The following is a 13,402-nucleotide window of genomic DNA, read 5'->3' on the forward strand; positions in this document are numbered from 1 at the left end:
GTTCACACTCATCTCACTCCCCCTAAGCTATTGTGAATGATTGTTCTTGGTTATTTGTTCCTTTTTTTTTTTTTTAACAGAAGCACACAAATCTCATGGAACTTTTGAAACAGCCACTAGGGCATTTATATGTTCAGTGAACATTTATTTAGCAGGTACTGTGTGCCAGGTTCCTTTCTCCCCAAGAGAAAAGGAACAAATAACATAGCCCCTCCCTCTCAACAGGCCCATTGTCAGGAGTGGGTGCCAGTCTTTGCGGCTCTGATTCCATCCACCAGAGACTTGCACCACAGACTTAATGCTCCCATGAGAAAGATCTCTCATGCCCAAACTAGGTCTTCCTGGTCCCCCCCGCCAAAGGGTGTTTTTCTTTCTTCTCCTTATTTTTATATACTTGATCTAAAGATGAAACTGAGCAGGACTCTATGGGACCTTCCTGGGGATGACCCCTCTTTTCCCATCACTCTGCCTCTTGTTTGTAGAAAATCTTTAGCTTCCTAGACCTTCCCTGCATTCTATAGAGCAAATTTCATAAGAGAAAAGAGAAAATGCAGAAACAAAGAAAAACAGTCAATCAAGACAAAATGATCATAGTTTAGCCATAAAGCAAAGTAAAGGAACTTTAGTTCCTCCTCAAGATAATATCCTGAGCCATGTGCTTGAGCTGTTTGGCAGATACTAAAATCCCTACCGGAGAAGGCAATGGCACCCCACTCCAGTACTCTTGCCTGGAAAACCCCATGGACGGAGGAGCCTGGTAGGCTGCAGTCCATGGGGTCGCTAGGAGTTGGACACGACTGAGCGACTTCACTTTCACTTTTCACTTTCATGCATTGGAGAAGGAAATGGCAACCCACTCCAGTGTTCTTGCCTGGAGAATCCCAGGGACGGGGGAGCCTGGTGGGCTGCTGTCTATGGGGTTGCACAGAGTCAGACACGACTGAAGTGACTTAGCAGCAGCAGCAAAATCCCTACCAGGTGGAAGAACTTAACTGCATCCTGACCACCAGCACATGGACCCCAAACCGGTTACAACCAGAAGGTTGATGATGCTGACTCTTGAAATACCACCTAAGCTACCTCACCATCAGCTGATCAGAAGAATGTCCTCAAGCTGATCAGGCACCCTACAACCCTCAGCTCTAATGCTGCCTTTAAAAGCCCTTTCCTAAAAGCGAGCATGAAGTTCCAGTCTTTTGAGCACAAGCTGCTAGTTCTTCTTACTTGACTAAGTTACTCTACAGTATGCTGGTCGCCACATAAAGTGAACCGATAGGTAGAGTTTGGATATTTTAATCTACATAATCCATTTTATACGTTTTCAGGTCTGTATTGGATTTTGTGCTCAGAACTGGACTAGGGGCTCTGAGATTTGTAAAAGCATTACCAGGTTTGGCTCCTAACCTAAGAGTGTAGATGCTCTTAACACAACTCTTTTCAACTGATTTTATTGACATAATCACTTTATACAATAAAGTAACTGAACATATTGGGATGCACTTCAAGACATGTGGGAAGTTGGGAGACCCAGGCAGCTTTGTCCCTGGAAGTGAAAAGCAGAGAGAATCCACGGAAGGCCGAGCACAGACGTACACACGAGACCACAGGAGTGTGTAAATCTTAAAGTATTTATTGTCTTTGTGAGCTTTGTGCTCAGCACTACTCAAACATTATGGGCAAATACAGAAGAGTCAAGAAACTGGGAGCCCACTTCAGAAGTAACATTCAGTTGGGGTCCCCGTGCACTTCATAGTTAGAGAGCAACGGGAGCAAGTTCCTATCATGGCAGCTCGGGAGGGGGTTCATGGAGGCCCCTGGGGCTAGTGTGATGTTGTCAGAAAGACGGTGGCCAAGCAGCTTGAAAGTAAAAAGGCAACGTCCTCCAATGGCTGTCTGGATTCTTCTCTCTTCTGTAGCCCTGTCACTCTGAAGAAGGCATGTTCTGGTCCAATCATTACTGGGGAGAATCACTAGAGTACCTAGATTAAGTTAACGTGAAGAGAGCATGTCCTCCTTTACACTTGAAGTAAACCCAAGTGAACAGTGCAAGCCGGGCTCCACCTCGCAGCTCCATCCATTCACAGGCACGTCCTTAAGAGCCATCAGTCCAGATTCCACACGCTTGCTCCTGCCATGTATCCTTTTTATCCATCTCTAGCAACACAATGGAAATTTCCATTTCCATTACCCCTGAACAGCCTGTGAGGCCAAAGACATACTGTCTCTATTCTCAAACAGAAATATCTCTTTAAGGAAACAGAAGTCAAGTCCTAAGGCAGAAACAAGTACTAAAGGTGATGCAAGGGAAGATGCCCTCTTCTCAGGCATGCATTCTTTGGACAGCTTTTCCTGAACAGAGCCAGAGCTTTGACATTTAATGACATTCTTATAATTGCCTATGTTCTGTACTGTGAAATTAATATTTACATACAATAAAATCATCTCAAGAGGAAATAAAAAAGATTTTTCTAAAGCGAAGTCTGAACATCATCAGTATTTTGGAATCCTGAATTATTTTCTCCTTTATTCAAGTCCACAGAGCCATAAGGATTTTCTTCACTGCTTGCTTGATTTTTCCTGTTAAATAAAGTGAACTCACCTTAATATCATGATCTTAGAGTGACACGGCCTCCCTTGGACTCCAATGGCCCAGGTATCTTTTCCATCTCAGCATCTTACCACCTGTACTCATTTGCATACCAGTCCCCTTTTAATGGACTGTGGGCACCCAGAGTGCATTGAATTCACTTCTTTAGCTCGATGATCAGTTGGCACGATGGTTGGCAGAGTAGGAGACTGGTTAGGGTATAAGCTCTGAAGTCTGAGAGTGGGGGCCTCTGTGCCTCAGTCTAACTATTCAGAAAATGATGGCAAATATGTAAACTCAGTGAAATAATGCTGGCAGAGTACTCACAGTATCCGGCATATAATCCCCAATAAATATTAACCATTATTATTATTTTTAGGAACTTGGTGGTCATTTAGCCAATCACTTCATTATAAAAAACTTCCCTACTAAATTACCGATTTCCAAAGTATGAAGGTCAGGATGGGCCCGCTTTGTACTATGACACCAGCTTTAGAAACCAAGTGCATATCTTCATGTGTCACTGACTAGCTGTGCAAACTTGAAAAGGTTTCTTGGCCTCTCTGAATCTCTGTCTTATATATACATGAACATAATTACATAGTTATATATTATACAGCTGCTGAATACATTAATGTAAGAAATACATAAGCAGTCTTATTTTTCTGTGTAGCTTCTATTAATGCAGTGTATAGCATGAAGGAGGAGCCCCAAAAGAATTTCTCTGATGAATGAACTTTGGAATAGCGTCTACATGCAAACCTGTACTATGTAGAAGAGCACTTCTCAAACTGTAATGTGCGTATGAGTCACCTGAGGGCCTTACTAAAATGCAGATTCTGATACACTGGGTCTCCAAAAAACTGATCATTTTTCAGAAACAGACTTATGGTTACCAAAGGGGAAAGGGAGGGGAGGGATAAATAAGGACTTGGGGATTAACAGATACACACTACTATATATAAAATAGATAACCAATAAGGGCCCACTGTATAGCACAGGGAACTCTGTACTCTCTAATAATCTCCACGGGAAAAGAGTCTGAAAAAGAATAGATGTGTGTATAACTGAATGACTTTGCTGTATACCTGAAACTAACACAACATTGTCCATCAACTATACAATTAAAAAAAATTTTTTTTAAACTGACCATTTTTGTCAACTTTAGGAAGGGAACTTGGAAGCAAAACAAGTGACAGGGAAACTCTATGTATCCTTTTGTATTTAAAACATTTTTACTATATGAATATATTTTTGTCAATGCCTAATTTTAAAAATGAATTTATTTGTGGAAACAAATAATATAGTGAAGAAAATTAAGCAAAACAGACTAGTGCATATCAAAATTAAAGAACACATTTAAACAACCTAATGTGTGCAAAGAGTTTTGTTAGGTGTTATAAAATATGATTAACCTCAATTACACAAGCCCAACAAAAGTAAACGCTGTCTCAAGATCAGAAAACAAATCTAGTGGCAGGGCACAACTATACATCAGGCCTCTGTGATTTAAATCCACAGTGAACTTGGATCTTCAACTCGAGAACAATTTAGAGGGTGCCTGACCCATGAACTGAGGGTATAGTAAGGCATCCGGGTCATGGGAGGAGGGATGAAGAGGATTCAAGCGTAGCAGTTTGGAGCAAATCTCAGAGCTCATTCTTGAACCATTTCACAGTTCAAATCCATCACTAATGCATTCTCTAGGATCACTTCTAGACCAAGGAGGACTCCTCAGTAAGGATAATCCCCCCTGAGCCCACTCACCACTGCAGAGCTTGGAGTGCCTTTTAGCAGTAGGGAAATGATGCTGTGGCCAGGATGGAGTTTACTGGGGCACACCGGTAGTAAACTCCAGGCTGGAGATCTGTATGGTGGGGCCTGCTAGGGTGGCGAAGTGCTGATGAAATCTGGTAAACTTCTAGGGGGTGCACAAGAATATTTAGCTGTGGAACTGTCCACATATATAATTGGCTTGTACAACCTACCACTTACTGCAAATTTTCCAGTTAGTTTTCCTGAAACTGTTCTGTTTTAGGATAAATAAGTCCAAGAAAGGTCACTTACTTCCTTCGATCTCTGATCCCAGTGAAGATGAGCACAATAATACCAATCACTACCACTCCCATCACGACCCCAAAGATAATCAGCCATATGGTGACAGGTGGCTCGTAAGGGGGTCTCAGCGTCGGCTGAATCCCCAGAAACTCCAGGCTGTTGTCATCCAGCTGGAAGACATCATTGATACGGCCCCGGAACAACCTATTCCCAAAAGCAAAATACTGAGGCAAAAGAAAACAGTGCAGTTATTTACTGCCTATATCACTGTCTCCAAAAAGATTTGATAAGGCTTACCCAAAGAAGAATGAAATCAAAGTCAATAACCAGGTTCACTGACAGATTTGAGTTTTAACAATCATACCTCTTTCATACCGTGTGATCTAGATTAGGTTTGGAAACAGCTTCACTGGAAAATGAGGTTGCAAGTGTGGAAATGTGCAGATGGCTGGCATTTGTTCATTTGTGACTACTGTGTTGTAAAGGCAAAGTTGCATATTTGGTAAGAATTTCCCTTCTGTTGAGGTATGTCTACAATGACTTTATATCAAATAATGGAAAAGGACAATCAGATCCACCTCTTCTACAGATGAATCAGGCCCTATATACAAGTCTCAACAGCTGCATTTTCCAAATAAAAGGTGTTGACATCCTAATAAATGGCAGCTCTGGGGAGGAACACAGGGGAGGAGCCTTTGCCAAATTCTCCAGCACTGTGTTGGGATATGGCCGAATTTCATAGAGGGAAAAAGGATGAAGGTTACTTTTAAAACAAAAAACAGTGAAATGTTCAGTGTTCCAGATTGAAAACCAAAGTGTCTGGCATCCCATTCTCCTGCCATTGAATACAGTGCAGGTCAGAAAGTCAGAGTCCAGCCAGAGAGAGAGATCCAAGCAGCAACCTCCATCTGAAAGAGTCTCGTCACTCTGGAAAAACGAAGTTTGAGGGCTCCCCGGAGCTTGCAGGAGTGCTGGGCTCCTTCGTGATGATCTCAGCTAGCACCTTCCCTCAAGACAAGTCTTGTGGAGGCAGCCAGTGAGTCTGGGTGTGCTTGGGTTGTAAACCCCACTAAGCCCGATTTTCTAGGCCAACTCTGCCCAGCAAGTCTTGGTTCTGCTTCTCAAGACGACAAGCAGCTCAAGAGCGCCACCTAGTAGCATTTCCCATTGCAATGGTATATTAAGCCTTTTTTCTTCTCTTCTTTTTTTAATGACAAGGGGAAACATCAACATCTATCCAGCCTGGTGGGCTACAAGCCACGGGGTCGCAAAGAGTCGGACACAACCGAGCGACTAACACTTACTTATTTAGTATCTAAGGAATCCTGTCCCTGCCTGCCTTGTTTCAGACTTTGGTTAAATGAATTCTGCATCTAAGTCCCTACAGCAATGATGGCAACACCTGCCCATGTACCCTCTGCATTTACCATTTTCTGGGCGTGCTGGTTAGACTTCCTTCAGCCGGGACCTGCTGCCTTTGCCTGAGAGCATTCTCAGGCTGCAAGATTCAGCCCTATCCGCAGGCCAGTAAGGCTGGGGAATTACTGTCCCCTGTCGTAATGGCACCCCACTCCGGTACTCTTGCCTGGAAAATCCCATGGACGGAGGAGCCTGGTAGGCTGCAGTCCATGGGGTCGCTAAGAGTCGGACACAACTGAGCGACTTCCCTTTCACTTTTCACTTTCACGCACTGGAGAAGGAAATGGCAACCCACTCCAGTGTTCTTGCCTGAAGAATCCCAGGGACGGGGGAGCCTGGTGGGCTGCCATCTATGGGGTCACACAGAGTCGGACACGACTGAAGCGACTTAGCAGCAGCAGCAGTACGCAGTTCTCAACCAGTGACTGATGGGAAGTGGTGAATAAATACCCCAGCTGTGATGGGACAATTCAGGTGCATATTCCACACCATCTCCCAGAATTCCCAACAGAATGGAGTTCTAGCTGCCCACGGTGGTAACTTGCTCATAACATGTCAGGTTACCTTCCTTCCATTCTGTCTCCTGTCCACACTCCTCAATCCATTCTTCCTGAGGTGACCTCCCAAATAAACTACTTACTTTCAAATCCTTGTCTAAGGACCTGCATCTGGAGAAACCCAATGAAGGCAATCCCCTTGCTATGCGATCCTTTTGGAATTAAAACCCAAGTTTTTCAGATGAGGAAAAACATGCAAATGACTCAGAACAGTGCCTGGCACCTTTAGGAACACACAAATCATTTCGTTACTGTTGTTGTTGCGCTGGGGCCCCTCACCCTTCTATCCTGCATTTGAAAGTAAAGTATCACCTGATGGCGTTTTCAACTTCAGTTCTCGGAATGATGTCAGACACGTTGTTAGGTGACGTGACAAAGAACTTGAAGGAGATCCTTGGTTTCTTGTCACTCACCCACACATTGTCTTCCCTGTGGAGAAACAAAAGAAACATTTTCCCTGGTGGCATAGAGGACACTGTGAAGAGAATGAAGACTTCTGCTGCTGGAGGTGGGGGAACAATCACAGGGTAGAGTGGAGAGCCCTGGAGCAGGGCCCATCATGGAAGGATGTCACTGTTCCAATAACCTTAACACTGCCCAAAGCATGTGAACTCAATTCCCTAAGGTGTGAGAGCAAGTCTTGGCATGATTGGTTCTGCTACCATATAAGAACCACAGGTTTTCTTAGTGATAGAAATATTTCAAACAAAGCAGCAGAAGAATCAGCAAGGAATCACTGGTGACCCAGGATTGTGATAACATGGTGGGCAGCGATGGCTCCCTTCCATGGACAGAGGCGGTGCCCTGATATCTTCCAACTGGGCCCCTCCTGGCAAAACTTGTCATGTTGCCCCCACAGGTGAGGGTGAGGAGTGGGGTTTATAGTAGGATGTGACAAGACTATGCTCTCACAGCTGATGAGACTGATCCTAATAAAATGCAAGGCAGGGACTTCCCTGGTGGTACAGTGGATAAGAATCTGTCTGGCCTAACAGATGGAGAAATATACCATGTTCATGGATTGGAAGAATCAATATAGTGAAAATGAGTATACTACCCAAAGCAATTTATAGATTCAATGCAATCCCTATCAAGCTACCAACAGTATTCTTCACAGAGATAGAACAAATAATTTCACAATTTGTATGGAAATACAAAAAACCTCGAATAGCCAAAGCGATCTTGAGAAAGAAGAATAGAACTGGAGGAATCAACCTACCTGACGTCAGGCTCTACTACAAAGCCACAGCTATCAAGACAGTATGGTACTGGCACAAAGACAGAAATATAGATCAATGGAATAAAATAAAAAGCCCAGAGATAAATCCATGCACATATGGACACCTTATCTTTGACAAAGGAGGCAAGAATATACAATGGATTAAAGACAATCTCTTTAACAAGTGGTGCTGGGAATTCTGGTCAACCACATGTAAAAAATGAAACTAGAACACTTTCTAACACCATACACAAAAATAAACTCAAAATGGATTAAAGATCTAAATGTAAGACCAGAAACTATAAAACTCCTAGAGGAGAACATAGGCAAAACACTCTCTGACATACATCACAGCAGGATCCTCTATGACCCACCTCCCAGAATATTGGAAATAAAAGCAAAAATAAACAAATGGGACCTAATTAACCCTAAAAGCTTCTGCACATCAAAGGAAACTATTAGCAAGGTGAAAAGACAGCCTTCAGAATGGGAGAAGATAATAGCAAATGAAGCAACTGACAAACAACTAATCTCGAGAATATACAAGCAACTCCTACAGCTCAACTTCAGAAAAATAAATGACCCAATCAAAAAATGGGCCAAAGAACTAAATAGACATTTCTCCAAAGAAGACATACAGATGGCTAACAAACACATGAAAAGATGCTCAACATCACTCATTATCAGAGAAATGCAAATCAAAACCACTATGAGGTACCATTTCACACCAGTCAGAATGGCTGCGATCCAAAAGTCTACAAGTAATAAATGCTGGAGAGGGTGTGGAGAAAAGGGAACCCTCTTCCACTGTTGGTGGGAATGCAAACTAGTTCAGCCACTATGGAGAACAGTGTGGAGATTCCTTAAAAAACTGGAAATAGAACTGCCTTATGATCCAGCAATCCCACTGCTGGGCATACACACTGAGGAAACCAGAAGGGAAAGAGACACGTGTACCCCAATGTCCATCGCAGCACTGTTTATAATAGCCAGGACATGGAAGCAACCTAGATGTCCATCAGCAGATGAATGGATAAGAAAGCAGTGGTACATATACACAATGGAGTATTACTCAGCCATTAAAAAGAATACATTTGAATCAGTTCTAATGAGGTGGATAAAACTGGAGCCTATTATACAGAGTGAAGTAAGCCAGAAAGAAAAACACCAATACAGTATACTAATGCATATATATGGAATTTAGAAAGAGGGTAACAATAACCCTGTGTACGAGACAGCAAAAGAGACACTGATGTATAGAACAGTCTTATGGACTCTGTGGGAGAGGGAGAGGGTGGGAAGATTTGGGAGAATGGCATTGAAACATGTGTAATATCATGTATGAAACGAGTTGCCAGTCTAGGTTCGATGCACGATACTGGATGCTTGGGGCTGGTGCACTGGGACGACCCAGAGGGATGGTATGGGGAGGGAGGAGGGAGGAGGGTTCAGGATGGGGAACACATGTATACCTGTGGCGGATTCATTTTGATATTTGGCAAAACTAATACAATTATGTAAAATTTAAAAAAAAAAAAAAAAAAAAGAATCTGTCTGGCAATGCAGGGGACAGGGGTTCAATCCCTGGTGCAGGAAGATTCCACATGCCACAGAGCAACTAAGCCTGTGACCCACAACCATTGAGCCTGTGCCCTAGAGCCAGCCAGCCCCTACTACTAAGCCCACATGCCTCGTGCCTAGAGACTGTGCTCTGCAAGAAGAAGCCTCCACAATAAGAAGCCTGTGCACAACAACGAAGGATAGCCCCCTACCTGCCACGACTAGAGAAAGCCCACGTGCAGCAATGAAGACCCAGCACAGCCAAAAATAAAACAACGAATATTTACTAAAAACCAAACCAAAACAAAAAAACCCAAGGCAGATCATGTGGTTCAGAGCGTTTCTCATGCAGAAGGAAAGCCAATGGCCTTAGAATGGCTTTGGAGGTGCACACAAACTTTCTTCTCACCTTTCCACCCCCATGTCCCAGTCTGCCCCTGACCGCATCTCCTATTTGTCTTCTATTAGCTCACTCAGCTCCAGCCACAGTGGCCTCTTTGCTGTTCCTTCAATAGGTGAAGGATGCTTGTTCCTCGGGATCTTTCTACTTGCTATTTTTTAAGCTGCAACATTTTTCCCCATGGTCTGCACCTCTGACTCTCTCCTGTTTCAGCTATTTGTTCAAATACTAACAAGGTCTTCCCTGACCATTTTAGTTAAAATGGAACCCCCCCCCACACACACACAACCAGCAAGCACTCCCTTGCCCATTTCCTGTTGCACTGTTCTCCTTAGGACTTATCACCATCAAATTCTACTATATTTCATTTATATATTTTGTTGGCTGTCTATAACACACACACACACACACACACACACAAAATAGATACATTAGAATACAAGCTCAATGAAAGCAGAGATTTCTGCCTTTTGTTTTCAGTGTTGAGGGTGCATGAGAGCATTTGGGGAAAAGAAAGGGAGAGGAGAGAAGGTGGGAGGAAGAGGTGAGGAGAGGGCCATTTAATAATAACAAAGCTCTTCCATCTACAAGTCAAATAAGTCACAAGCATCCCTAAAAAAAGGTGGCCCTAATTCCAGGAGAGCAATGAGGTTTAATAGTTGTTAGGAGGTTTTTCTCAATTTCACGTGAATAAAAGTTGAAGCATAAAACTTTCTGATCCAAGAGTAAGGGAAGTACTGATTGAGAGCACAGCACATCAACTCACCCAAAAAGAACGGTCTCATTTCTGGCTTCTGAAAAATACTTTCTCATGGCATATGCCACAGACGACCGGAACAAGTACATTTCGTTGTCATTCCATTCATACTGAAAATTCATGACAAAAACACTGCTCAGTAGAGATCATGGGGTCATTAAAACCTGATATGCCACAAGCTTTTTTTTTTTTGGCCATGCCACGCATCTTGTGAGATCTTAGTTCCCAGTCCAGGGATTGAATACACACCCTCAGCAGAGAGAGCTCAGAGTTCTAACCACTGGACCACCAGGGACTTCCCGACGTGTTAATTTTAAATTGTCTAATATGTCAAAGATTCTAGCTCTGCATAAGGTCAGTGACCCCCAACTTGAGTGTGCACTGGCATCACCTGGAGGGCTTGTCAAATCACTGAATTCTGGGCCCAAGCCTCAGAGAAGACCTAGAATTCTGCATCTCTAACAAGCTCCCACGGAGAAGGCAATGGCACCCCACTCCAGTACTCTTGCCTAGAAAATCCCATGGACAGAGGGGCCTGGTGGGCTGCAGTCCATGGGGTCGCTAAGAGTCCGGCACGACTGAGCGACTTCCCTTTCCCTTTTCACTTTAATGCATTGGAGAAGGAAATGGCAACGCACTCCAGTGTTCTTGCCTGGGGAATCCGAGGGACTGTGGAGCCTGGTGGGCTGCCGTCTATGGGGTCGCACAGAGTCGGACACGACTGAAGCGACTTAGCAGCAACAGCAACAAGCTCCCACATGGTGGCAATGCTGCTGGTCCAGCACCAACGCTTTAAGAACCACAGGGCTCACTGGTCCTTTGAATTTAAAGTAAGCTGAAATAAGCACTCTAGGGCAGGTTTATAGATGGGAGTTATGTGTGCCATTGGTTTTGGTTAAAACATCCATATACTGTAGACAAGTATGCTGACCTTTTACTATTTTTATAGCAAGTTCTCAGACATGTGTAAGTGTAAAAGAAAAATAAACTTCAAGTTCAAAGGAAAAAATAGCTTTTTGTAGACAAGGTAATTCTTGTTTTCCAGTGCTAAACCAATGGCTTGTGTAAAATTTGTGTAGTCCAGGAAAAACCTGTTCAAAGAGGAAAAAAAATTTCACCCTTTCCTCCAGTAGATGGCAGTAGAGATCATGAATAGCACAAAGCTTGCCTCTCTTCCCTCTTTTAGGAAAAACAATTACAGGAGATTATCGTACTAAATGAAGCAAGCCAGACAAAGACAAATATCGTTAAGATATTGCTTATATGTGGAATCTATAAAAACGATACAAAGAAACTTATTTATAAAACAAATAGACCCACAGACATAGAAAACAAACCTAATTAAGATTACCAAATGGGAAAGGGGGGAGGAAAACATTAGGAATTTAGGATTAACAGACAGACGCTACCATATATAAAATAATCAACAAGGACATACTGTATAGCACAGAGAACTATACTTAATATTTTGTAATAACCTATAAAGGAAAATAATCTGAAAAAAAAATATATATATGTATGTGTATAACTGAACGGATTCTGGGCCTCTGAAACAAACACATTTTAAATCAACTATACTTCAATTTGAAAATGTTACATTTTCAAAATAAAATTTTAGCTGTATATAAAAAAAAAATTTCAAAGGATTGCTACATTGAATCCAGCTTGATACCACTCATTTATTGGGAAAGTTGCTTTAATAGTAACAATATTATTAATATGGCTGTGGTGTTGGAGAAGACTCTTGAGAGTCCCTTGGACTGCAAGGAGATCCAACCAGTCCATCCTAAAGGAAATCAGCCCTGAATATTCATTGGAAGGACTGATGCAGAAACTCCAATACTTTGGCCACCTGATGCGAAGAACTGACTCATTGGAAAAGACCCCTGATGCTGGGAAAGATTGAGGGCAGGAGGAGAAGGGGACAACAGATGGTTGGATGGCATCACCAACTCAATGGACATGAGTTTGAGCAAGCTCCAGGCATTGGTGATGCACAGGGAAGCCTGGCATGCTGCAGTCCATGGGGTCACAAAGAGTCGGACACGACTGAGCGACTGAACTGAACATGGCCACTAATATTCTGGTTATTATTTCTATATTAAAAAAGTAAAGGCTAAGTTCTCAATATAGTATCAAAAATCCAGGTGGACTTTGCTATGAAGTAGCTTGAACTGGACAGTTATTCTGGCTAAAAGTATAACTCCACTGTCATCAAAGCAGCCTGTTGCTCTGTGAATGGGCCTCAGAATATTACACCATCTAACCCTCTGAAAACTATTTACTAATCCCTCACTGCATGGAAAGAGAACATGGGAAAAAAACATGTCAAGAAAAAAGAAGATAATTGAAAAGAATCCTGATCTACTGGATACTTTAAATTAAAATTAAATTTTATCAGTCCAAGGAAGAGTTAATAAAAATAGGACAGAAGGAGAAATAACCCCAGAGACAATGATTGCTAAGAAACAGGAACTTGAACTTTCAGAGTTTGAGAAGTGATACACCTCCATTTTATACTTGTTTCTGAAATCTTCATTTTTTACTCCTACTATGGGCTTCCTTGGGTGCTTAGTGGTAATAAATCTGCCTGCCAATGCAGGAGACCAGGTGTGATTCCTGGGTTGGGAAGATCCCCTGGAGAACAGAATGGCAACCCACCCCAGTATTCTTGCCTGGAGAATCCATGGACACAGGAGCCTGGAGGCTACAGTCCATGGGGTGGTAATAGTTGGACATCACTTAGTGACTAAACAACAACAACGACATGTTATTTATATTTAGATGTTTTGCTTATATATGAAAATTACACTACAACTACTGTAGAGCCTTGGACAATAGTTAA

At 42.6% G+C, this 13,402-nt stretch overlaps 1 protein-coding gene across 1 annotated transcript in view; it reads right to left on the bottom strand.

Annotated features, from left to right (window-relative positions):
* Window positions 1-2,468: 2,468 nt before the first annotated feature.
* ACE2 (angiotensin converting enzyme 2) overlaps window positions 2,469-13,402 on the bottom strand; it is a 48,828-nt gene continuing 37,894 nt past the window's right edge. The window contains exons 15-18 of the mRNA XM_055563590.1: window positions 10,567-10,667; window positions 6,934-7,050; window positions 4,655-4,849; window positions 2,469-2,577 (exon numbers count right to left, since the gene is read on the bottom strand). Of these exons, the coding sequence (XP_055419565.1) occupies window positions 2,469-2,577; window positions 4,655-4,849; window positions 6,934-7,050; window positions 10,567-10,667 (522 nt within the window). The remainder of the gene's footprint in view (window positions 2,578-4,654; window positions 4,850-6,933; window positions 7,051-10,566; window positions 10,668-13,402) is intronic.

The sequence above is a fragment of the Bubalus kerabau genome, chromosome X (assembly GCF_029407905.1).
Source record: "Bubalus kerabau isolate K-KA32 ecotype Philippines breed swamp buffalo chromosome X, PCC_UOA_SB_1v2, whole genome shotgun sequence".
Lineage (NCBI taxonomy): Eukaryota > Metazoa > Chordata > Mammalia > Artiodactyla > Bovidae > Bubalus > Bubalus kerabau.